This window comes from Portunus trituberculatus, chromosome 42 (assembly GCF_017591435.1).
Source record: "Portunus trituberculatus isolate SZX2019 chromosome 42, ASM1759143v1, whole genome shotgun sequence".
In the NCBI taxonomy this organism is placed as follows: Eukaryota; Metazoa; Arthropoda; class Malacostraca; order Decapoda; family Portunidae; genus Portunus; species Portunus trituberculatus.
The window spans coordinates 5948032-5971015 of NC_059296.1; the positions used below are offsets into that span (position 1 = coordinate 5948032).

A 22984-nucleotide genomic window follows, 5' to 3' on the forward strand; every position below is an offset into this window, starting at 1 on the left:
GTAAGAAGAGGAGAAGGAAGAGGAGGAGGAGGAGGAGGAGGAGTACAGTGGTAATCAGTGAATGGAGAGGATACGGGGATACACACACACACACACACACACACACACACACACACACACACACACACACACACACACACACACACACAGTAGAAAGCAGTCTAGAATCACTTCACCGTCATGATTATGTAAATGTGTCCAGGTGTGAGAGAGAGAGAGAGAGAGAGAGAGAGAGAGAGAGAGAGAGAGAGAGAGAGAGAGAGAGATGGATGATTTGTTAGTTAATTCTCTCTCGACTTTACTCTGTTTTACCGTTGCTTATTTGTGTGTGTGTGTGTGTGTGTGTGTGTGTGTGTGTGTGTGTGTGTGTGTGTGTTTGTGTTTGTGTGTTTGCTGGCTCTCCATTCACTTACTGCTACTACTACTACTATTACTCCTACTACTACTACTATACTACTACTACTACTACTACTACTACTACTGCTACTGCACAGGTAAGACAGGTGCATGATGTTAATTAAGGTGCACTGCGCATCACATGTACAGGTAATCAGGATAATGCTAGTCATTTACCATCTATCACCTCCTCCTCCTCCTCCTCCTCCTCCTCTTTTCACTTACCTAGATTAGCCTTCCCCGTCGCCCTAGTTTCTGTTCTCCATCTCATGTTATCCTTTCGCCTTCTCTCTCTCTCTCTCTCTCTCTCTCTCTCTCTCTCTCTCTCTCTCTCTCTCTCTCTCTCTCTCTCTCTCTAGCATTTCTTTAAGTTTCAGCACATTCCTACCCTGCCCCGCCTTGCCACACCTCACCCTACTCTATCTTACCCCACTTCGCTTCCTCGATCCTAGTTTCACCCTTCCTTCCCCAAATTACACCAAGCCGCACCTCGCCCCCGCCACTTCCTGTACCCCGCCCTCGTCCTCCTCTCCCTCCTCTCCCTCGGGCTCTCACACGCCTGCTCCTCCCTCGGGCACTGCTCAACAGGTTCCTTTCCCGCCCCGAGGAAGTCGCCGCTGATTACGATTTGTGAACGTGGCGCTGGGTCAGGGGCGGTGGGCGTGAGTCAAGGGCGTGAGAGTGTCGGTAAGGTCGTGGGCGGGCGGTGAGTGGGTGAGTAGGTGTAATTACTATGAAGGGCGGTTAGGTGATGGTTAAGTGAAGGAAAGCAGGGGGAAGGGGGATGAGTAGTGTTGTTCAGGAGGAGAAGGCGGTGTGAGGTGAGTAAGGTGCATGAGGGTGGTGTATGGGTAACATGATGGGTGGTGGGTGAAGGAAAGCAAGGGCGGCGGGTGAGGTGGTGTATGGAAGGCGTTGTGGAGGAGGTGTTACTAATTCTTTTTATATATATAATCTGGCCAAGGACAACAAAAAATAATAAAAAGAGACCCACTTACCTAGTTGTCAGTTCCCTTGCAGGTCCGAGAGAGTTAACCAAAAGAAAGGGATGAATAAATGTCTTGAAACCTCCCTCTCAAATGAAGTCAAGTCATAGGAAGTTGGAAATACAAAAGCAAGCAGGAAAGGAGTTCCAGAGTGATGATGAAGGAGGAGGAGGAAAAGAGGAGTAAGCTGAGTTAGGGACATTAAATGGGTGTTGGTGATGGATAGGGTGATTTAGGGACAGAGGATGGCTGTGGGTGACGAGTAGAGCGAGTTAGGGACATGAAATGGGTATAGGAGACGGGTAAGGTGAATTTGGGATAGGAAATGGATGTGGGTGATGGGCAGGGTGCGTTAGGGACATGAAATGAGTGTGGGTGATGGGTAGGGTGATTTAGGGACAGGAAATGGGTGTGGGTGAGTAAGGGATATCATACAGGTGTGTGTGATGGGTGTAAGGTGATTAATTCGATGAGATGACATGGTAAGAACCAAACCTAACAAGAATAGAGCTTAAGGAAACGTTTTGCTGTTCCTCGCGCTGGTTACTCTGAGGAACGTTCAACCCTGGCAGGAATTTAAGGAAACGTTGAACCCTCGTGTAGGAATTTAAGGAAGCGTTCACCTCCCACCTGCTTGCACTCGGGTTTAAGACACGACTCAGCCTGATCGTCAGTGGAGCGTTCACCACCTCACAGTTCCTTCCTCTACCTCACACTCACACTCACATTCACACTGATACTTATACTCTTACTTCTCTGTATACCTTTTCGTCTTCCTTTTAAACTCCATGTTTAGAAACGCTTCTTTCTTTCTCCGCGACTATTTTCAAACGCCATAGAGACGATTAGCCAGATTCTCCAGTGTTCATCAAGTTGGTCATGTGGAAATCTTATTAATTTGCCACTGCAACCATTAAAATACGCTTAGAAACCCACGTAACTTCAAGCAGACCCTTTGAATATACTGGAGGTATTGCGCGGTAGTGTTACTCAGATAAAAACGCTAGAAAGTATAGGAAAAGCTGCAATTAAGAAGCCAGTAGGCGTACACGTGGCAGTCCGTTTATAAGTAATACCTTCCTATTTTCAACTATCATCCTCATCTAACTCCTCTCCCTCATTCTGCCCACACATGCCTATCATCACCTCCCTCCCTCCCTTCCTCCCTCCATCCCACCTCTGCCCCTCATGCGCACTGCCTCCACCCCCGCCAAGCCGTCCTTCCCCCAGACGATCTCCTCGCATCGTTCTCATCTCCACGCACGTGTGTTTTTTGTCCCTGTGCTTCCCCGGCAAGAGCGCTTATGAAATGAGGCTGATTTCCGGATGAGTGGAACTAAGTGTAGCGTGGAGCAGGAGCAGGAGGAAGAGGAGGAGGAAGAGGAAGAAGGGGAAGAGAAGGAGGAGGAGGAGGAGGAGGAGGAGGAGGAGGAAGAGGAGGAGGAGAAAGAGGAGGAGGAGGACCAACATGCAAGAAAAGGATCAGGAACACTAACATTTGCGAGAGAAACACACACACACACACACACACACACACACACACACACACACACACACACACACACACACACACAGTTATCCCGCCTTCCTCCTCTCTCTCTCTCTCTCTCTCTCTCTTCTGAAGTAGGACGGCAGGTGGTGGCGGGGCGTCCCTTGGCTGGGTCACTGCCATGAGTGGTCTTCGTGACAGCTTTGAGGGCGTCGCGGGGCTGCGGTGGGCAGTTGGGAGGGAGTGGAGAAGGAGGAAGGGGAGCAAGAGGAAGAAAGCGGGTGGCTCGTGCCGACGGGCAGGGAGGAGGGAAGGGAGCGAGGGAAGGATGGAGGCTTCTTCCTCCCTGCCCTGAAGGGTGGAAAGAGGGAAAGCAGGAGGGAAACAGAAAGGAAGAAACCTTCATACTCTCTCAAGACATTGCCGGTGGCTGGCGATGAAGCCCGTGATGTCTCCACGCATACGTGTGTGTGTGTGTGTGTGTGTGTGTGTGTGTGTGTGTGTGTGTGTGTAATAATAATAATAATAATAATAATAATAATAATAATAATAATAATAATAATATACGGTTTATTAATTTGGCAGTGCAACAAAAAAATTACACTGAAAATGTACAGGGGGGGACATTAAAACAATGAAATGCTTAACCTAACTATGGATCTAACTTAACCAAGAATTTACTTATTTATTTATTTATTCAGTTATTTATGGCTCGCACCATAGTGGGCACCGCGCTAAGGTGGTACCGGTCAGTGCGTGGTGCTCTTAAGGGCGCCACGCGATTCTGTGTGTGTGTGTGTGTGTGTGTGTGTGTGTGTGTGTGTGTGTGTGTGTGTATGTACCTGTAGATTGTGGAGCATACTGTAATGGCAATTACCTTGATAACTGTTGTGATGATATTCGTAGCCAGAGAGAGAGAGAGAGAGAGAGAGAGAGAGAGAGAGAGAGAGAGAGAGAGAGAGAGAGAGAGAAGGGAAGATGATAGTAAGAAAATTGACAAAAAAAAAAAAAAACATGAATGCAGGACTCAAAGGCAGCTGCAGGGACAGAAGACGAGGTGGCAGAGAGCTGTAGACAGGAGGGGAGCCAAGGCGGGGAATAACAGTGAAGTGAGGCATGAGATAGCAAGAAGGAGGACATGACAGGGAGAGAGGTAACAGCAGGGGACAAGAGACAGCAGGAAGCAAGGGAATAACAGGGGATGACAAGGAGCAGGGGAGAGCGGGGCTGGTGGTGGTGGCAAGGAAGGGGAGGTTGGGAGTGGAGGACTGGGGTACCTCTCATTGTGTGTGTGGGCCGTGAGGGTAAGATTACTGCGTGTCCCGATGCTTTATCACCACCTAATGAAGCCTCTCGTGTTGGCTGCCGCATTAGCCTGTATTATGGGGCTCCGCTTATTGCTCACACGTACGCCGGGCACACGGGTGGGAATGCTGCCACCACGGCGCGGGGCGGGTCGGGGCGTGGGGGGGGGGGTTGTCAAGTTTTTAGTGGACACTGCTGAGGGCGAAACGTGCTTGGCGTGGGTGAGAAAGGGAGAGACGGAGACAGTGTATGTGTGTGTGTGTGTGTGTGTGTGTGTGTGGAAGTAGTGGTCATGTAGTGATGTTACTGGTGAAGGAGGGGTGGTGGTGGAGGGACGTCTCGTGGAGTGACAACAGGCGGGCATTGATGATGGTGGAGGAAGGAGTGGACGTGGGAGATGGAGTGGAGTAAATCTGCATTCTGATGATGACTGTCGGGAGCCTCTGCTTGGGGGTCACGGAGAAGAATCACACTGGAACGGAAGAAAAGAAGGAGGAGGAGGAGGAGGAGGAGAAGGAGGAGGTGGAGGCAGTAAGTAGGCGGCAGACAGAGGAGGGAGTAAGAATCTCCTCGGGCCAGCAACTCTTGGCCACTTTCACCTTACTAGTGGATCGGACCACCTGGGGCACACCGGATGGACACTGCTTTCCACCGCAAACTGGCGATGCGGCCGCCTCAGGTACAGTAATGGCCCCGAGCCCGGCAGCCCTCACCCGCAGTGCACCTCGCCTCCCCTACCGATACCAAAGCAAGCCAATGAAGGTCCCTACTTCGGAACTTTTTGGCGTCTTTATTCTAACTGCTAGTATATTCTAGTGATGGTTTGAGGGGTTTTCACGAGATCGTTGGACAGGCCTCACCCAGAGCGCAGACTGCCCATACCAAAGCAAGACGAGAAAAGTCCATACACTTGAATCTCTTGATGTCTTTATTTGAACTATTTATAACATGTCTTAGTGGAAAGCATTAATGGTTTTAAAGTCTCAAGCGACAGGTCTTGCGTCAGCGCACTTCTCCTCCCTGCCCGTAGGAAAGAACGGCGGAAACGCGATATTTGTCTTATTTCCACTATTTTTAACAGGTTTTAGTGCAAGTTACCGGAGTTTTCATGCGCATTTCATCTGATGGGAAAGCAATGCAGCAAAAGGTTGCCAGGTTTTGGGCCCACCAGATATGCCGAATGGTTTCCAAAGACATGCCAAATTATGCTAACCCTGTCCACTCCCGTAATTTGTAATTGTTCTATAAGGCCTGAATGAAAAGTATGTGACCACAAATTTGTTTACAGTATATGACAGAAAATCAAATATTAAAAGAAGTTTGTAAAGACAAGCATGAGAAAGTTGTTACAGTTTCTTTTATTTGAAAAATGTGACGCCATGGTGAGAAGGAGGAGGCGGTGACGTCGGCGGCCGCGGGAGCATCACATCGCCGCTGCTGCTTAATGAGGAGGAACGCAGTCAACACAGACGCTCACTCGCTCCTTTCCTCCCCTTCCTTACTCTCCCACTCTCTCCTCTCCCTCACACACACACACTCATTCACCTTTTCATTACAACGTATCCAGGTAAACACAACACAACCGTTAAGACTCATTTCCGTCGTGTCTCCGCCACAGGGATTTTGAAAGCCTCGTGAACTCAATTGTTGGTTAATGTTAATGTAATTGTAATGGCAGATCAGCTGTATGTGATTGTGAAGCTTTGTGGACTCAGTTGTTGGCTGGTGTTGATTATAATGTTGCTGGAAGGCATGTGATTGTTATGGCAGTGAAGGTGCGTGTCATTCTATACATAATCTCGATCGTGAATTCAATTGTTGCATGGTTAATGTTAGTGTAATTGTTATGAGAGGGATTTTTTTTTAGCCTTCTTGGACCCAGTTGTTGGTTGGCGTCAGTCAGGCTGTTGCAAAGATAGATGTGATTGCTATGGGAGTGAAGGTGTGTGCGAGTTTTTTAACCTCGTGAAGTCAATTGTTGGTTACTGTTAGTTAGTTGTTATGAGAGTAAAGCTGGGTGGGATTTTTTTAACCTTCGTGGACTCAGTTGTTGGTTAGTGTTGATTAGAATGTTGCTGGAAGATATGTGATTGTTATGGGAGTGAAGGTGTGTGTCATTTTATATATAGCTTCGATCGTGAAGTCAACTGTTGGTTAGTGTTAGTATATAATTGCAATGGGAATGAAGCTGCGTGTGATTTTTTTAGCCTTCGTGGACTCAGTTGTTGGTTGGTGTCAGCCATGCTACTGCAGGAAGAGATGTGATTGTTATGGGAGTGAAGGTATGTATCATTTCATTGTAAAGTCATTTGTTGCATAGTTAGTGTTATAGTATAATCGTTATGGGAGTGAAGGTGTGTGGGATTTTTTAACCTTCGTGGATTCAGTTGTTGATTGGTGTCAGTGAGGCTCCTGCAGGAATAAATGTATTTATAATGGAAGGGAAATCTTTTTATGATTCATGTTAGATTCTTTGATTGTGAAAACGTCCTCTTTCTCTTCCTCTTCTTTATCTCCCTCATCTACAGCATCCTTCCTTTTCTTCTCCTTCTCATCTCACGGTCTCTCTTCTCTCAGCCTTCTTCCTAGATAATCCTTCCTTTCCTTTCTTTTTCATCCACTCTCTCTTTCTTTCCCTCTATTTTCCTTCACCTCCTCCTCCTCCTCCCACATCTCCACACACTCTCTTTCCTCTCCTCCTCCTCACCTCAATACTCCCTCCTCCTCTCTTCTTCTCCCTTATCTTTTCACTCTTTGCTTGTCCTCATCTTTCCCTTACCTCTCCCTTGCCTCAACCTCTCCTCTGCAGACTCTCCATCTCCCTCTCAGCTCTCACAAACGGAAGTGGTCGCCCAGACATCGTTTCGACCCGTTAATTCTGAAGGAGGAACTTTAGGAAAACATTATCTGCAATTTCCCCACTCACAAATCTCTCTCTCTCTCTCTCTCTCTCTCTCTCTCTCTCTCTCTCTCTCTCTCTCTCTCTCTCTCTCTCAGACCTTTTTTGACATTCACAAGCAATAGATTTGACAGAAAAATAACAAGAATATGAAAAAAACCCAGTGAGAACAAAACAAGGCAAAAGGAGGAGGAAAAATTAAGAAGACGAAGAATAGGAACAAAAACAAGGAGAAAAGAAAAATAAGAACAAGATGATGAAGGAGAGGAGGAGGAGGAGGAGGAGAGAGAGAGAGAGAGAGAGAGAGAGAGAGAGAGAGAGAGAGAGAGAGAGAGAGAGAGAGAGAGAGAGAGAGAGAGAGAGAGAGAGAGAGAAAAAATGATCAGATTCTGTGTAAGTGCGTGAATAGGAGGAGAGTGAGTTGGGTCAGTGTGGTTGGGCGGCAATAAACACGGCGGGACCAGAACCAATCATTAATGTTATCCTGCAAAAATCAAATCTTCCACTCGTTAATAAACTCATGTGAACCAGACATTAATTTCCGGATGAGAGAGAGAGAGAGAGAGAGAGAGAGAGAGAGAGAGAGAGAGAGAAGCTTATAAGTCAACACAGTATTGCTTTTTCTGAAATCTCTTGCCCCCTTCTCTCTCTCTTTCTTTCTCTCTCTCTCTCTCTCTCTCTCTCTCTCTCTCTCTCTCTCTCTCTCTCTTGCCTTTATTTACCATACTTTTCCTTTCATTTCGTCTTTCCTTTCCTTCTTCCTACAGTTTCTCTTCTTCTATTTCTCTTTTTTTTCTTCCTTTATCCAGTCTCTCCCTGTCCACTTCTTTCCATTGCTCCTCCATCCACTTGTTCATCTTTACCATCTCTCTGCGTTTCTGTCCATCCATTCCTGCTTCTCTCTCCTTCCGTCCTGCTATCCTCCCGTCTGTCAGTGCCTTCTTCCTTTCTTATTCCCACTCTTCTTGTTCTTCTTGTTCTTCTTGTTCTTCTTGTTCTTGTTCTTCTTCTTGTTCCTCCTCCTCCTCCTCCTCCATCCTGCTGTCCTTTTATCCTTCCGTCTTTCATTCCCTTCTTCCTTTCTTATCCCCCTCCTCCTCCTCCTCCTCCTCCTCCTCCTCCTCCTCCTCCTCCTCCTCCTCTCTCATTGGCGTGTGTCAAGACCATTGTTTCAGCTGCGGGTCCTCAACTTTTGAGGCACGACCAGCGCACACCTGATTGACAAGCCTGAACTTACTTTTTACACTCTCGTCTGCCAGGACCACGACCCTCTTCACGAACCCCCTCCCCCACATCTCCCATGAACCCCACCCCCTATCCTCCTACGACCCCATGACCCCCTCCAGTGATCTTCCCTCTCCCAGCCATGCCAGCCCCCAACACCCCACCTTTTTTTTCTCGAATTCGGCTGACGACCTTCACTTACCTGTACTGATCGCTCCACATCCCCGTTTGCCGCCGCCGCCACCACCACCACCACCACCACCACCACCACTACCGCCACCACCACCACCGCTGCCGTCTTCTGTGTGGTGATGATGGTGGTGGTGGTGGTGATGTGATGGTGATGGTGGTGGAAGGGGTAGTTGTGGAAGTTGTGGTAGTTGTGGGGAAGGGGTAGTTGTGGAGGTTAGTGCAATTGTTATCGTTATTGTTGATGATGTTAATGATGATGAATGATGCCGTCAATGTTTGTTAACCACCACCACATCTTCATCATCAACAACAACAACAACAGCAGCAGCAGCAACAACAACAACAACAACAACAACAACAACAACAACAACAACATCAACACTAACAATAATAACAACAACAACAACAACAACAACAACAACAACAACAACAACAACAACAACAACAACAACAACAACAACAACAACAACAACAACAACAACAACAACAACAACACTAACAACAACAACAATAATTACAAAAAAAATAATATTGATAACAACAACAGCAACAACAACAACAATAGCAACAACAACAAAAGCAGCAGCAACAACAACAACAGCAACGACAATATTAACAACAACAACAACAACAACAACAACAACAACAACAACAAGCATTTCGTGGCCAATCAAATACTTTTCTTCCAGTAATCATCATTCTTTCATTATTTCACTTCCGCCTTGGTCCACTTTTTCCTTCTCCACATTTTACTCTCTCCTTTAAATTACTCCTCAGTCTCATGCCCGGTTTCTCTTTTATCTCCATTTATTCTCCTTTCCTTCGTTACTCTCTCTTTTCCTCTTTGCCTTCCTTCCCTCTCCGTCTTTCTGATTCCTTTCGCATCACTTTCATTCATTCTTGCTCTTTCTCTTCTCTATTCCTATACATATATTTTTTCTCCTTTTCTCTTCCTTATTTCCTCTCGTCAGTGTCCGTTTTTAGTATCTCTCTCTCTCTCTCTCTCTCTCTCTCTCTCTCTCTCTCTCTCTCTCTCTCTCTCTCTCTCTCTCTCTCTCTCTCTCTCTCTCTCTCTCTCTCTCTCTCTCTCTCCTTATTCTTCATCTTTCCACCTTAGATCTAGTTTTTGCTCTTGCATTGTTCGTGTTTCTCATGTAGAGTGGAGTGAGATGATAGGTGGAGTGGACTGAGATGATGAGTGGAGTGGACTGAGATGATAGGTGGAGTAGACTGAGATGATAGGTGGAGTGGAGTGAGATGATAGTGGAAATAGAAGGATAGGCAAGTTTATGATTAGGAATGATAGATGTAAATAAATAGGTATGTTTTATACAGGGACTGCCACGTGTATGCATGTTGGCATGTTGCAGCTTGCCTTACTGTTCATAGTTAGTGTAGTTAGTTTTATTGACCAAAAAGTGTATGTTTACAGTAAATTGAAAGTTACACAGTTCCGATTGGTTCAAATAAAGAAGTTGGTTAGGTTAGGTTAGGTTGACTTAGGAACACATAAATTATAATACTGTCACCTAAGTATTTTTTTTTTTTTAAGATTAGGAGATGCAAAGTAACAAACATTAGGTTAACAATTATTAGTATTACTACTATACTTCTATAATATAAAGACATAGCTCAACATAACGTCTAACACAATGTGACCAATATAAAACAGTATCTAGTATTGCATCTCATTCTTATTTTCCTTTCTAGTTGATCTGTTGAGTGGAAAGCTATAGACAACCCTGCATTCATAAACGGTTCGGCGGCTCACTCATTCATCTTTTCGTTCACACCTTCCTTCTATTCCTCCTCCTTCTTCTCTTCTTACTCTTAACTTGTAACAGGCTGTAGCAGTGAAGATTGCTGTGGTTTGGAAGGCAGGTCACAACATACAGCAGCGCACAGCAGGTCACAGCAGCACAATGCAGTCCGGGTCACAGCGAGCTCGGCGACACGCTAATGTTCTTGCATTGAGGTCACAGCAAAGGGGAGAAATTTTCAGTGTTTCGCTCCTTTCTCTTCCTTTTTTTCTCTCTCTTTTTCTTTTTCCTCTCGATGTGAAGGTAATTGCAGCATCAGAAATGAGGAAAATTGGCTGCGTAAGTGAGGAGGGCGTGTTTTTTTTTTTTGTGGAGGAGGAGGAGGAGGAGGAGGAGGAGGAGGAGGAGGAGGAGGAGGAGGAGGAGGAGGAGGAGAAGGTAAGAGGATAGGAGGAGGAAGAAGAGGAAAGAGGCAAATGAGTAAACAGAAGAGGATGAATGAGAAGAATAACGAGGATAAAAGAGGAGGAGTGGGAGGAGGAAGAGGAGGAGAAGGAAGGAGGAGGCAAGAAGATAGAAGGAGAAAGAAGAAAAGAGACAAATAAGTAAATGGAAGAGGATGAATGAGAGGAAAATAAGGATAAAGGAGACAACTTTTTTTCTGGAAGAGGAGAAGGAGGAGGAGGAGGAGGAGGAGGAGGAGGAGGAGGAGGAGGAGGAGGAGGAGGAGGAGGAGGAGGAGGAGGAAGAGGGGTGAGGCAAGACGATAGGAGGAAAGGAATAATGAGTGAGTGAAAAGAGAAAAAAAACAAGGAGGATGAGGTAAAAGATAGTCATGTAGGAGAAAAGGGTAAAGAGAATTCTGAGAGGAAAGAACTTGTTGTTGCTGTTGATGTTGATGATGGTGGTGGTGGTGGTGGTGGTGGTGGTGGTGGTGGTGGTGGTGATGGTGGTAGTGGTGGTATGGAAGAGCAAAACAAATTCTTGGGTTTGGCGACGGAAACGAAAAAAAAAAAAGAAGAAAAGAGAAAGGAGGAAAGAATGAACATAAACAATGGCTCTGGAATGATGATGGTGGTGATGATGATCTTAATAAGGTGGTGGAGGAAGAAAAAGACGAGAAGGAGGAGGAGGAGGAGGAGGAGGAGGACAAACAAGAGGATGATGGTATAGTGCAGGAAGAGAACATTAACAGAACCGCATTTTGCAGCAACGTGACCTCGTGGTTGTGTTTGTCCTCTGCCTGCATTGTTGAGAGAGAGAGAGAGAGAGAGAGAGAGAGAGAGAGAGAGAGAGAGAGAGAGAGAGAGAGAGAGAGAGAGAGAGAGAGTGTGTGTGTGCCCCTGGTCGTTAGATATCATTACCTTGAGGCTTCAGTGTAATGCGTTAGGGAGGCAAAAAGAAAGACTATCTCAAGAAAGACTATTTTTCTTCCTTCAGCAGCCTTGTGTTTCCTTTTGGCTACACTCCCGCCCTCGTAGTCTGCCGGAAGGAAAGACTGCCTCAACAACTGCACTATAAGTCAACATAGTATTGCTTTTCCTGAAATTTCTTGCCTCTCTCTCTCTCTCTCTCTCTCTCTCTCTCTCTCTCTCTCTCTCTCTCTCTCTCTCTCTCTCTCTCTCTCTCTCTCTCTCTCTCTCTCTCTCTCTCTCTCTCTCTCTCTCTCTCTCTCTCTCTCTCTCTCTCTCTCTCTCTCTCTCTCTCTCTCCCTTCCATTTATTTTGGCTTCATTTAGTTTATTTTTCCTTACTTTTCCTTTCTCTTACCGTTCATTTCGTCCTTCCTTTCCTTCTTCCTACAGTTTCTCTTTTTCTATTCCTCCGTTTTTTCCTTCCTTTATCTTGCAATCCTAGTGTTCTGTGTTCGGTGTTCTGTGGTACTTGTTCCAGTCCCACCCCCGCGGGTCAGTATTCCCTTGTCTTCAGTCTGAGGCTTGTTGTAGTAAAGAACACAGCTTGTCTCAGTCTTCTTCGACGGCTTAGTATTGTCCTGTGAACTCATTCCTAACCTCTCAGTGTAATGAGTGGGAGGGATTTTTTTTTATCAGGAACAGTGTATACTCACTCTCTCGATGGCTCAGTGTTCTCTTGTGATCCCAATCCCAGCTTTGTTGTAATATAGGAGTAGAATTTGTCTCAAGAACACTCTCAAGTCTCCTTCAGCGGCTCACTATTCCCTTGTGGTCTCATTCTCATGCTAATACAAGTAAGGAAGTGGAATTTTTCCTCAAGAACGTTCTCCAGTCTTACTCCAAGGCTCAGTGTTCCCTTGTTATTTCATTCCCAGCCTCGCAGTAGTGAGAGAAAAAGTTATGTGAAGAATACTCTGATTCCATTCCCAGCTTTGTTCTAGTGAGGAATAGAATGATTCCTTCAAGAACCTCTCTCGGCTTTCCCTTGCGATCCCACTCCCAACCGCGGTGCCACGCTGCAAGGTGAAAGGAACCAGAGAGCAACATTCTTCCGTATAACTGTTAACATCCTGGCTGGAGCCGTGCCGAGGAACACAACACAATAACATCGTAAGGTCGTGTAATTCTGGGAATCAATTCACTGTGAATGGCTGGGGTTAGCGGGTCGTATGGTAGAGAGCAGGAGTCACACGGTGAAGGAGAGAGGTTGTCTTCTGCAGCGGGACGGGGTCGAGGAATAATGAGGAAGGGCCGTGTGAGTGAGACGCGTGGGGAACATTGCCTGTGTATACGAGAACCATAAGAGTATTGGCTTCCTCAGGGCAAAACACCTGTGTGCTGCGAGACTCCGCTGGCTTGACGGGCGGCTACAGTAAGGCTGCCTGTCCTTAACCCTTCCTCCTTTAATAAACTGGTGCTGTTTGGGTGAATATTTCAATGTATTCTGTGATGGGACTGGTATTTTTAGGGGAGACACGAAAGCGTTAGCAAGGTGGCACTGGGACAGACAAACTTACGGTGAGGAAGTAGAACTGCTTGGTAAAGAGCTGGAAGACCTCTCCTCGCTACATTCTATCTCGCTCCACACAGGGACGCCATAGCACAATATGTCACTCGCAGAGGCCAGCAAATGACTAATTAAGATTATTGTTACGTCTTTAATGTCGCTTTGGCAATATTGAAGTAATAGCGCGCCGGGAGAGTGGGGGCGTTGGTGGATGGTACAGTGGTTACGCGCTGGCCTGCCACTGCTTAGGTCGGCAGATCGAGTCTCGCTCGGGCTCGTGAGTTTAGGCTGTTTACTGTGAGGTTACTGGTGTGGTTGGGGAGCCACAGTGAGGAGTTGGGTTCAATTGGCTGACGTTCTGGAGAGCATCAGATGTGATGGATACCGGAACTGAAGCCAACTAACTTTAACTTTTAATTTCTCGCAAAATAAAGCAAAATACACCATATGTGTATACAACATTTTTCACTTAGAATTACTTGAATTATTGAATAGCAAAATATGTACTTCAACTCACAGGACACCCTGGATATAATGATCCTACACGGGAAGGCGAGCTTGGCGTGGCAGGCTGTGCAGTGTGCAGCCACCGCGCCGGGCACCGAGGCAGGTCAACAGTGACTATGGTCTTAAACGTGATTACACTTCCTGCTCTTTTTTCGTGGCGGTATACGTGGAGAATTTATGTTTTACGTAGAGCGGGGAAGCCAGTGTATTGTTCGGTGTTAAGGTCACACAACATGGCACCAGACTATAATGGCTCCCCGTTACCCGCCGCCCATTGTCTTGACGAAGCTCTGGGCTCGAGACAATCGCCGCCGACTTTGTCTTCGCGGATGAAAGCAGTTCCTGTGTGTGTTGAGTGAATTCCGAGTTAGTTTTTGACCTTCGATCTCTTCCTGACTGAGTGACGGCTGGCTGCCTCACGGGGCGGTGGTTCATGCTTGTGTGTGTGTGTGTGTGTGTGTGTGTGTGTGTGTGTGTGTGTGTGTGTGTGTGTGTGTGTGTGTGTGTATGTGCTTACTTGTTTGGTTATGGCTGCATGCCCTCCCTTCTCTCTCTCTCTCTCTCTCTCTCTCTCTCTCTCTCTCTCTCTCTCTCTCTCTCTCTCTCTCTCTCTCTCTCTCTCTCTCTCTCTCTCTCTCTCTCTCTCCTTCAGTTACTCCTTCCCTTCAGTCTTAATAACCTGCTTTATTTATTTCTTCCTCTGTTCATTGTCTTTATCACATATTTTCTTCTTGTATATCATTAGTAGTAATATCTTCCTACTTTTTTTCCTAATGTTTCTTCTTCAATTCTTCCCTTTGTCGTTCTTCCCTCATTCCTATCCTTTTCTTATTCCCCATTTATTCCTTCCCTATTCTCATTCCTGAACTTCCTCCTTCTTATTATTATCTCTTCACTTTCTTCCCTCCTCCTTTTTGTAGATTTTTCTCTTTTCCTTTCCTTCACTCCTTCCTTTATTCATACCCTTTTTTTTGCCTTTCTTCCTTCCCTTCCCTTCTCTCCTTTTCCTTCGCTCCTCCTCTCTTTCCTGCCATATTCTCACGTCTTTCTCACTTCCCTTCCCTCCATCCTACCACCCCTTGTTCTTGGGTGGGAGAGAGTGTCTGGCAGGTGGCTAGGTGTCCTCAGAAGCAGGCAAGGGGACTCACGCAGGCAGCATCAGTAATGAGGCCTCAAGTGTGTGCTTCCAGGTGCTCTCAGACCAGACTAAGGCCCGGTGTTCCCTCGCCTCATGTGTCTCAGATTCGTGCTTTGTGTCGGGTTTCTGCCTCTGACGTCATGCATCTCTTGGTTCTCGTGTGTTTGTTGTTGTCTATAGTAGTAGTGGTAGCAGTAGTAGTAGTAGTAGTAGTAGTAGTAGTAGTAGTAGTAGTAGTAGTAGTAGTAGTAGTAGTAGCAGTAGTAATTTAGTAGTAGTTCAGTCATACAGATTTACATAAGAATTGCAAACAAGAACTAGAAAAATAAAAGATTACTTCCTAATTTATTATATTCCACATTCCTGCAAAGGACAAGACTTAAGCCTGTCTAGCACAGATTTGTACATCACAGAAGGTTGTATTGGTGTGTAGAAGGCCACGTTTACCTGGCCCCGTCAAGGAGGTGTAAGCGTGTTGTAGAGTAAGATCAAGTCTTAACAAGGTGGCACGGTCTGAACCACCCACGTGACACGCATTTTGTTTATTTATCTATTTACTTTTTTTCAACGTGTAGTGGCAGGTTTTGCCCTGATGGGTTGTAGCAGCTTCCCTTTTGTTGTTGAGGGAGGCGAGGGTTGGCTCAGGCGAATTCGCTGAACCAATTTCTACTCCTTCCCACGACCTTTACTATCATTACATTTTGGACCGACCTACCCCTGGCCAGGTGTGTGTGTGTGTGTGTGGAGGTTCGCGCCACGCGTCTGTGTGCGTAATGCATTAGTAGCGGCCACCTCACGTTACGGCCAAGTGATATCCCGCCTTTTTTGTGCCGCTCTGTGTGTGTGTGTGTGTGTGTGTGTGTGTGTGTGTGTGTGTGTGTGTGTGTGTGTGTGTTTCCGTGGGCCACCTGTTCAAGGCCACTGCTTTAATAAGACAGTGTGGCGGGGACAAAAGTGGCGCGTCAAGTGGCGGAGTGTTGGCTCCGGCCGCCACCAGACCATGGCAAGCCTCCGCCCGCCGCCCGTCGCTCGCCGCCCGTCGCCACTATTACAAGTCACCCTTCATTTGGCTGCGCCGACCACCGCGACGCGTCAACCAGACTCACGCCCGCCAGGTGTGCTAGGGGCAGCGGCGGCGGCGGTGATAGTGGTGGTGGCGGCGGCTGTGGATAATTGAGCCCTTTGTTATTAGCTGAGTGAACGCTTTAACAATAAACTCGGCCTCAGTTCATTAGGGCTTGCTAATTTCCATCCTCAGTGTACCTTGGACTTCCACTTTTTATGCCAAGTGTGTGTGTGTGTGTGTGTGTGTGTGTGTGTGTGTGTGTGTGTGTGTGTGTGTGTGTGTGTGTGTATGTTTGTAAAGTAGGAAAGAGAAATTGGAGAAAGATAATGACGGCGAAAGGAAGTAGTGAGAGTCAGTGAACCTTGTAAAGAGACGCTCGTGTCCCACTGCTTCCTGAACCATGACCCCCCCAGGAGCTTGCCTCCCTGTAACCTGCCACCCTGGAGCCTATCACCCTGGAGCCTGCCACCCTGGAGCCTGGAGCCTGCCTCCCTGGACCTCTGGAATCTTGTTTAGCATGCACCCGCCAACACTGACCCTTCATACCTGCCCCTTTCCCTTGCAACACAATGTCTCCCTCTTGTAGTATTACAAGTTGAACATTGAAATGTGATTAGCAGTTGTGTTCTACTCAGCCATGCTACCACTTAGCACTATTCATTGTCCTCTACATCTGCAAAACATAGTACTTCTGCAGAAGAGTGTCTCCTCACATACGTGGCTGCATTGTCCTTTCCAGCTTCCCTCCTTCGATACGCGGTGAAGGAGAGGGCGAGGCAGCGGTGAAGGACGAGCATGTAGTGAAATGAGGAACAAGGAGATAAAGATGAATGCACATGTATCGCCTTGACTAACCTCCCCACCCTCACCCTCACCCTCACCCACACCCACACCTTCCTCCCTCTGCAGAACATGATCCAAGAGAATAAGGGAAGCTGCACAAAGCCAGCAGTTCTACACATGGCAAGCCTTGTATAAAATATGTCTGCTTAATTCCAGCTATTATCTACATCCGAAAATCTGTCTAGTCTTCTTTGTAAAAGTTGCCTCGTAATAAGAACCTGATGACTGAGTCTGTTCTATTCGCTTATTCTCCATTTGAGAACGAATTTCCTAACATGTCTTTTTAAATGTAAGTGCAGTATGCATTATTATATTCTGGTAAATTCTGGAACTCCCTGCTTGCTTCCTATGACTTGACTTCATTTAAGAGGGGGATTTCAAGACATTTATCCCTTTTTTGGGGGCTAACTCTCGGATCTACATGGGAAGAGGCAACTAAGTGGGCCTTTTTTTTTCGTTTTGTATTCCCCTTGTCCAGTCTTCCCCTCTTACATAAAAACGATATGGTAAGGATATTTTTTCACTACATACTACAATCACAACTCTGAATGACGTATCATCTCCTCCTCCACAGTTTGACTTGGAGGGATTTGGCGAGATTCCGTGGCCAGATTTCCGAAACGCCCTGGTCCACCCGGAGTTCGTGGCGGCAGTGGACTTGCACAAGCGGGAGCAACTGGCAGCCAAGTCCCTCACGCCGACCACCACCGCCATCACCTTCAGGACTTCGTCAATGTGGTGAGTATCCAGGAGAGTTTGTTGTGTTGTTCCTGCTGCCTGAGGGAAGTGAAATGCAGTGTGGCGCAGTGTGGGTGTGGTCGGGGCGGGGCGTGGGTAAAGATGAAGGTAATGAATCAATCAATCCCTCTTCCCACATTCACTCACGCAGGTACACAGGTCTCATTAACAAAATTGAGGACGTATCAAAGGAAGGCGCAAAACAAAGATGTGTAGCAAAATGTTTTCGTGCCTTTGTTCCTGACTGTTGGCATCCCCGCTCCTCTCTGTTGAAGTTTATTTACCTAATGTTGACATAAGAACATGCGTAAGAAAATGAGGGAAGCTGGCAGTCCCTGTATGAGCAGAGCTACTCAATTTCATCTATCATTCTCATCCATAAATTTGTCTAATCTTCTTTTAATCCATTCAGTACTATGACGCGTTTCCATATTCTTTCTGCTTACTTTTTGGTGATTTCATACATCTTCAGAAACTCATGTACGGGGTTAAAATAGTGAAGACTGTGGCCATTACTCTTCTGACCTTTATAGACCATTGCTAATATCAATAAAATGATCTAATCGTAAACAAATCTCAAGGTATAAATGTGTCCCAGTATTGAAGGGATTAAAGCTCCCTATTGACTCAGCACCAATAATATAATTACTGAGTCCGTTCCATTGACGTGTAAAGCATCGTGTATTGTGTCCATAATGGTGACCTGATACTTGAAGATGTTATGAGTGAGGAAAGGATATGTATCTCTTTCAACTTATAGCTTCCTGTATACTCTTTTTACCTGATATTGAGCTGAAAGGCATCGTTTGTCATGCTTATTAAGGTGTGATTGCTGGTGGTGATTGAGGGAAAGATGTCTGTGGCTATGGTGTTTTTTTCTATGGACTACCAGGTAAATCTTATAACGTTCATTGTTATGTTGTGGCGTTGCTGCGTGGGTGTGCTGTGTTCTAGCCGAGGAGAGGCAGTGAAAGTGCCGGCCGAGTGGAAGGCGAGGCGAAGTATACCCTGCAGTGGTCCATTTTCTCTCGCTGGGAGGCAGAAAACTGATTCCTTCCATGACTATTATATATTTTGTACTAGTAAGAAAATACTCTTCTACATTATAACCCTCTCATTTTTTTTCTCTTTTTTTCTTCTTGTTCTCCTTCTTCTTGTTCTTCTTGTTCTTGTTCTTGTTCTTCTTTTTCTTCTTCTTCCTTTACTACTTCTACTACTACTACTACTACTACTACTACTACTACTACTACTACTACTACTACTACTACTACTACTACTACTTCTACTACTACTACTACTACTAGCCTACTGCTACTTTTCTTCTTCTTCTTCTTCTTCTTCTTCTTCTTCTTCTTCTTCTTTCCAACTTCATCTATGTTCTTAAATACGACATCTCACTCCCACAAATTATAAAGTGAACATGACATAGCCAACTCGTATTCCAGCACAGTAATGAGTGTGCCTTGGTGTTGCTTCAGTGTTAAATGAAAGAAGAGAAGGCTGTTTTCTCAAGGGGTGCTAGCCGTCTGTAGGAGAAATGGCTTGTGGTGAGGTGTGGATCCCATGAGAGGGGGCAGAGGATGAAGGGGAGCAGGGAAAGTAAGGGAGGTGAGGCACTGAGGGAGGAAAGGAGGGACGAAAAGGAGGAGGAAGATGAGGGGAGGAGCAGTGTGAGTCGCTGGAGGGAGGAAAGGAGGAGGAGGATGAGGTGCTGGAGGGAGGAAAGGAAGAGGAGGGGAGAGGAAAGATGAAAGTGTCGAGGAAGGCCAAACAAATTACTGCTTGGGGAATAATATTTCTTATCAACATATGAAGGGGAAATGTACTACTACTTTTACTACTACTACTACTACTACTACTACTACTACTACTACTACTACTACTACTACTACTACTACTACTACTACTACTACCACCACCACTACTACACTACTACCACTACCACCACTACCACTACTACCCACCACCACCACCACCACCACCACCACCACCACTGCTGCCGCTGTTGCTACCACGAACATTGCCACTGCTACACCACCACCACCACTACTACTACCACTACTACTACTACTACTACTACTACTACCACCGCCACTACCATTACTATTACTACAGAGAGAGAGACAGAGAGAGAGAGAGAGAGTTGTGTTTTGTGGTTGAGTCTGTCGTGAAGAAATCCTAACCAGAGTCTTGGCTTTATGAGGACACGTGTCACTGTCTCCTTCTCTCTCTCTCACTCTCTCTCTCTCTCTCTCTCTCTCTCTCTCTCTCTCTCTCAATAGGGATTCTTACAAAAAAATAAAAAAAAGTAGTGTTTAAATTTTGATGCACACACACACACACACACACACACACACACACACACACACACACACACACACACACACACACACACACACACACACACACACACACACACACACACACACACACACACACACACACACTTCCAATTTCCTTCTTTCCCCAACCATTCGTTCATCACCTGATCACTTAATTACTTTTCCTTCATCTCTTTCCTTTCCACGCTCTCATAACTCCTTCCTTCTCTTCCTCTTGTACCCTTCCCTCCCTCCCTTCCTTTCCTCCATCCCTCCATTTCCTCCCTCATAAAGGTATCGCATCCAATAAGGCCCAGAAACGCTCCAGAAACCAGGTATTTACACAGCGGCTGTTTTTCCCCCAGCAGGAGTCTGAGGGGAGAAAGAAAGGAAGGAAGGAAGGAAGGAAGGAAGGAAGGAAGGAAGGAAGGAAGGAAGGAAAGAAAGAAGGCACTGGGGGAGGGAAGCATGAAGAGAAATGAAGTGGAGAGAGAAGCTAGAAGTGGGTAGTGGTGTGTGGAGGGTGGTTTGGTGCAAGAGAGTAGATGGGTGTATGGATGTGGATGTGGTTTAGTGGATGGGTATTAATGAGTGAGCTTTAGGTTGGTGGAGGGTCGGTAGCTAATTGATGGGTGGATGTGTTAGTAAGTGTTTGTGTGTGGATGAGAGAGAGAGAGAGAGAGAGAGAGAGAGAGAGAGAGAGAGAGAGAGAGAGAGAGAGAGTGGTGAATGGAGAGGGGAGGAGGGTGAGGAAACCATTAAAGTGAGTGAAGGGGAAAGTGAGATGTCCAGAGAGAGAGAGAGAGAGAGAGAGAGAGAGAGAGAGAGAGAGAGAGCTGGGATAAGATGAAAAGGGGGACAAGAGGGGAAAATGAGAGGGCAATGAATGTGGTGATGAGGATAAATGTACTCTCTCTCTCTCTCTCTCTCTCTCTCTCTCTCTCTCTCTCTCTCTCTCTCTCATATGGTTCATCACTATTTAGTTACCTTGATTACTGTTTCTCTTCCATTCGTCCATCACTCCTTATGAGAGCCAATTTCTTCTTGACTTTTCCAACTCCCGTGACACGTTTCCTTATTCATTCTACTTACTATTTGGTGATTTTGTACAGCTTCAGAAACGTGTGTGGGGATTAAGATAGTGAAGACTGACCATTAATCTTGTGACCTCCATAGACCCTTCCTAATGTAAATAAAACCGTCTAATCATACCCAAAACTCATGGTGAAAATGCGTTCCAGTACTGAAAGGGTTAACTCTTCCAAATGTTTCACTTCACCAGGCGTCGAGCAATGCTACACAGGAAGTCGAGCTGCTCTGAACCTGGCAACATTTTTCCCTTATCTCCGTGAACCCAGAACCTGCCTGCAGCCACCCAGGAAAAAAAGTCAATGGTGGAGGCGGCAGAGGGGGCGGTTATGGGGTCTCTCTCTCTCTCTCTCTCTCTCTCTCTCTCTCTCTCTCTCTCTCTCTCGTGGCTTATCAATGTAGTTAATATTGGTCGTTTATTCAGAGGCTAACGAGGAGGAGGAGGAGGAGAAGAGGGAGGAAGAAATCAAGAAAAGTAAGAAGAAAAGAAAGAAAGTTAACAAAAATGATAAAAGCAAAGAGAGGAAAAAAAGATATAAAAGAAGAGGAAGTCAAGAACAGGAATGAACGAGACACACAACTCTAAAAATATTACTCCACCACCACCACCGTCACCACCACCATCACCACCACCATCACCACCACCACATATCTCCCTCCTTCTTCCTTCCCCTCTCCCTCCCGCGGGCACATTTCGTCACAGTGACCTCACACACACACAGCCGCTACCATGCCTTGAGAGGTCAGCCAGGTCGTCTTACAGGATATTGGTCACGTGTCCTTCCTGTCCACGTGTGACCAGCCATGAGTAAATAAGGAGGAGGAGGAGGACAACAGGGCCGGAAGTCTGGGATTACTCAATCAAAAACACGGATTTACTCCACCAGTGACAAAACGAGGCACTGTTTTGTATGTTATATGATTTGTTACGTGTTTATTGAAGTGTTTATTGATATGAGGGGCAAGACACGCTATGAGGCCCCGAGGGAAGGTAACTTTAGACGTGTTAGGTCAGGTTAGGCCATGTCAGTGGCGTGGCAGGGGCGGGGCAAGGATTGTATAGGGGAAGGGAGGTCAGGTTGCCGGAAGTGCCATGACCTTAGGCCAAGTCGCGTGTCACGGAGCGCTTTGTGTGTGTGTGTGTGTGTGTGTGTGTGTGTGTGTGTGTGTGTGTGTGTGTGTGTGTGTGTGTGTGTGTGTGTGTGTGTGTGTGTGTGTGTGTGTGTGTGTGTGTGTGTGTGTGTGTGTCGCAATGCCTCATGAGGAATTTGACGGAAAAGCTTATTTGGAATGAGGGAAATTCTTAAGGTGTGTTTGGGATCATCCTGGTGACAGGTGTGTGTGTGTGTGTGTGTGTGTGTGTGTGTGTGTGTGTGTGTGTGTGTGTGTGTGTGTGTGTGTGTGTGGAAGTTTTAGGGTCCAATAGAGGAGGAGGAGGAGGAGGAGGAGGAGGAGGAGGAGGAGGAGGAAGAGGAGAGATCCTTATTTGATGACTGATTCTGAAAATATGAGGTGTGACAGAGAGAGAGAGAGAGAGAGAGAGAGAGAGAGAGAGAGAGAGAGAGAGAGAGAGACTAATCGGAAACTACAAGAATTGGTAAAAGAAAAAAAAATGTAGGAAAGGAGGGAAGGAGGGAGGGAGGAGGGAGGTGAGGAATGGAGGGAAGGCAGGAAGGTGCTTGGGTATGCGGGTGTTTCTCCTCCGCTTTCTCTCTCTTTTCCTCCGTCGGCCATTTTGATCAGCCAGTCAACGGGTTAATGGGTTGCCTTTATTTACTGGCTTGACGTGAGAGAGAGAGAGAGAGAGAGAGAGAGAGAGAGAGAGAGAGAGAGAGAGAGAGAGATAATAGTATATAATGACGGTAGTATTAGATTGATATTATACAAAAAAAATATATAATAATAGCAACAATATAAAAAGCCTCCTTCTCCTCCTCCTCCTCCTCCTCCTCCTCCTCCTCCTCCTCCTCCTCCTCCTCCTCCTCCTCCTCCTTCTCCTCCTCCTCCTCCTCCTCCTCCTCCTCCTCCCCAAGGTATCACTATAGTCATCTAGTTAGAATGTATCCCACACAATCAAATTTAAAGAAGAGAAAGCACCTCATCACGTCAC

At 46.3% G+C, this 22984-nt stretch overlaps 1 protein-coding gene across 3 annotated transcripts in view; it reads left to right on the plus strand.

The window, feature by feature from the left end:
• Positions 1-22984, plus strand: part of LOC123517767 (protein rhomboid-like) — a 281348-nt gene that overhangs the window by 71982 nt on the left and 186382 nt on the right. For all 3 annotated transcript variants that reach the window (XM_045278196.1, XM_045278195.1, XM_045278199.1), the window contains exon 5: positions 17301-17464. In XM_045278196.1, coding sequence (XP_045134131.1) covers positions 17301-17464 — 164 coding nt within the window. The remainder of the gene's footprint in view (positions 1-17300; positions 17465-22984) is intronic.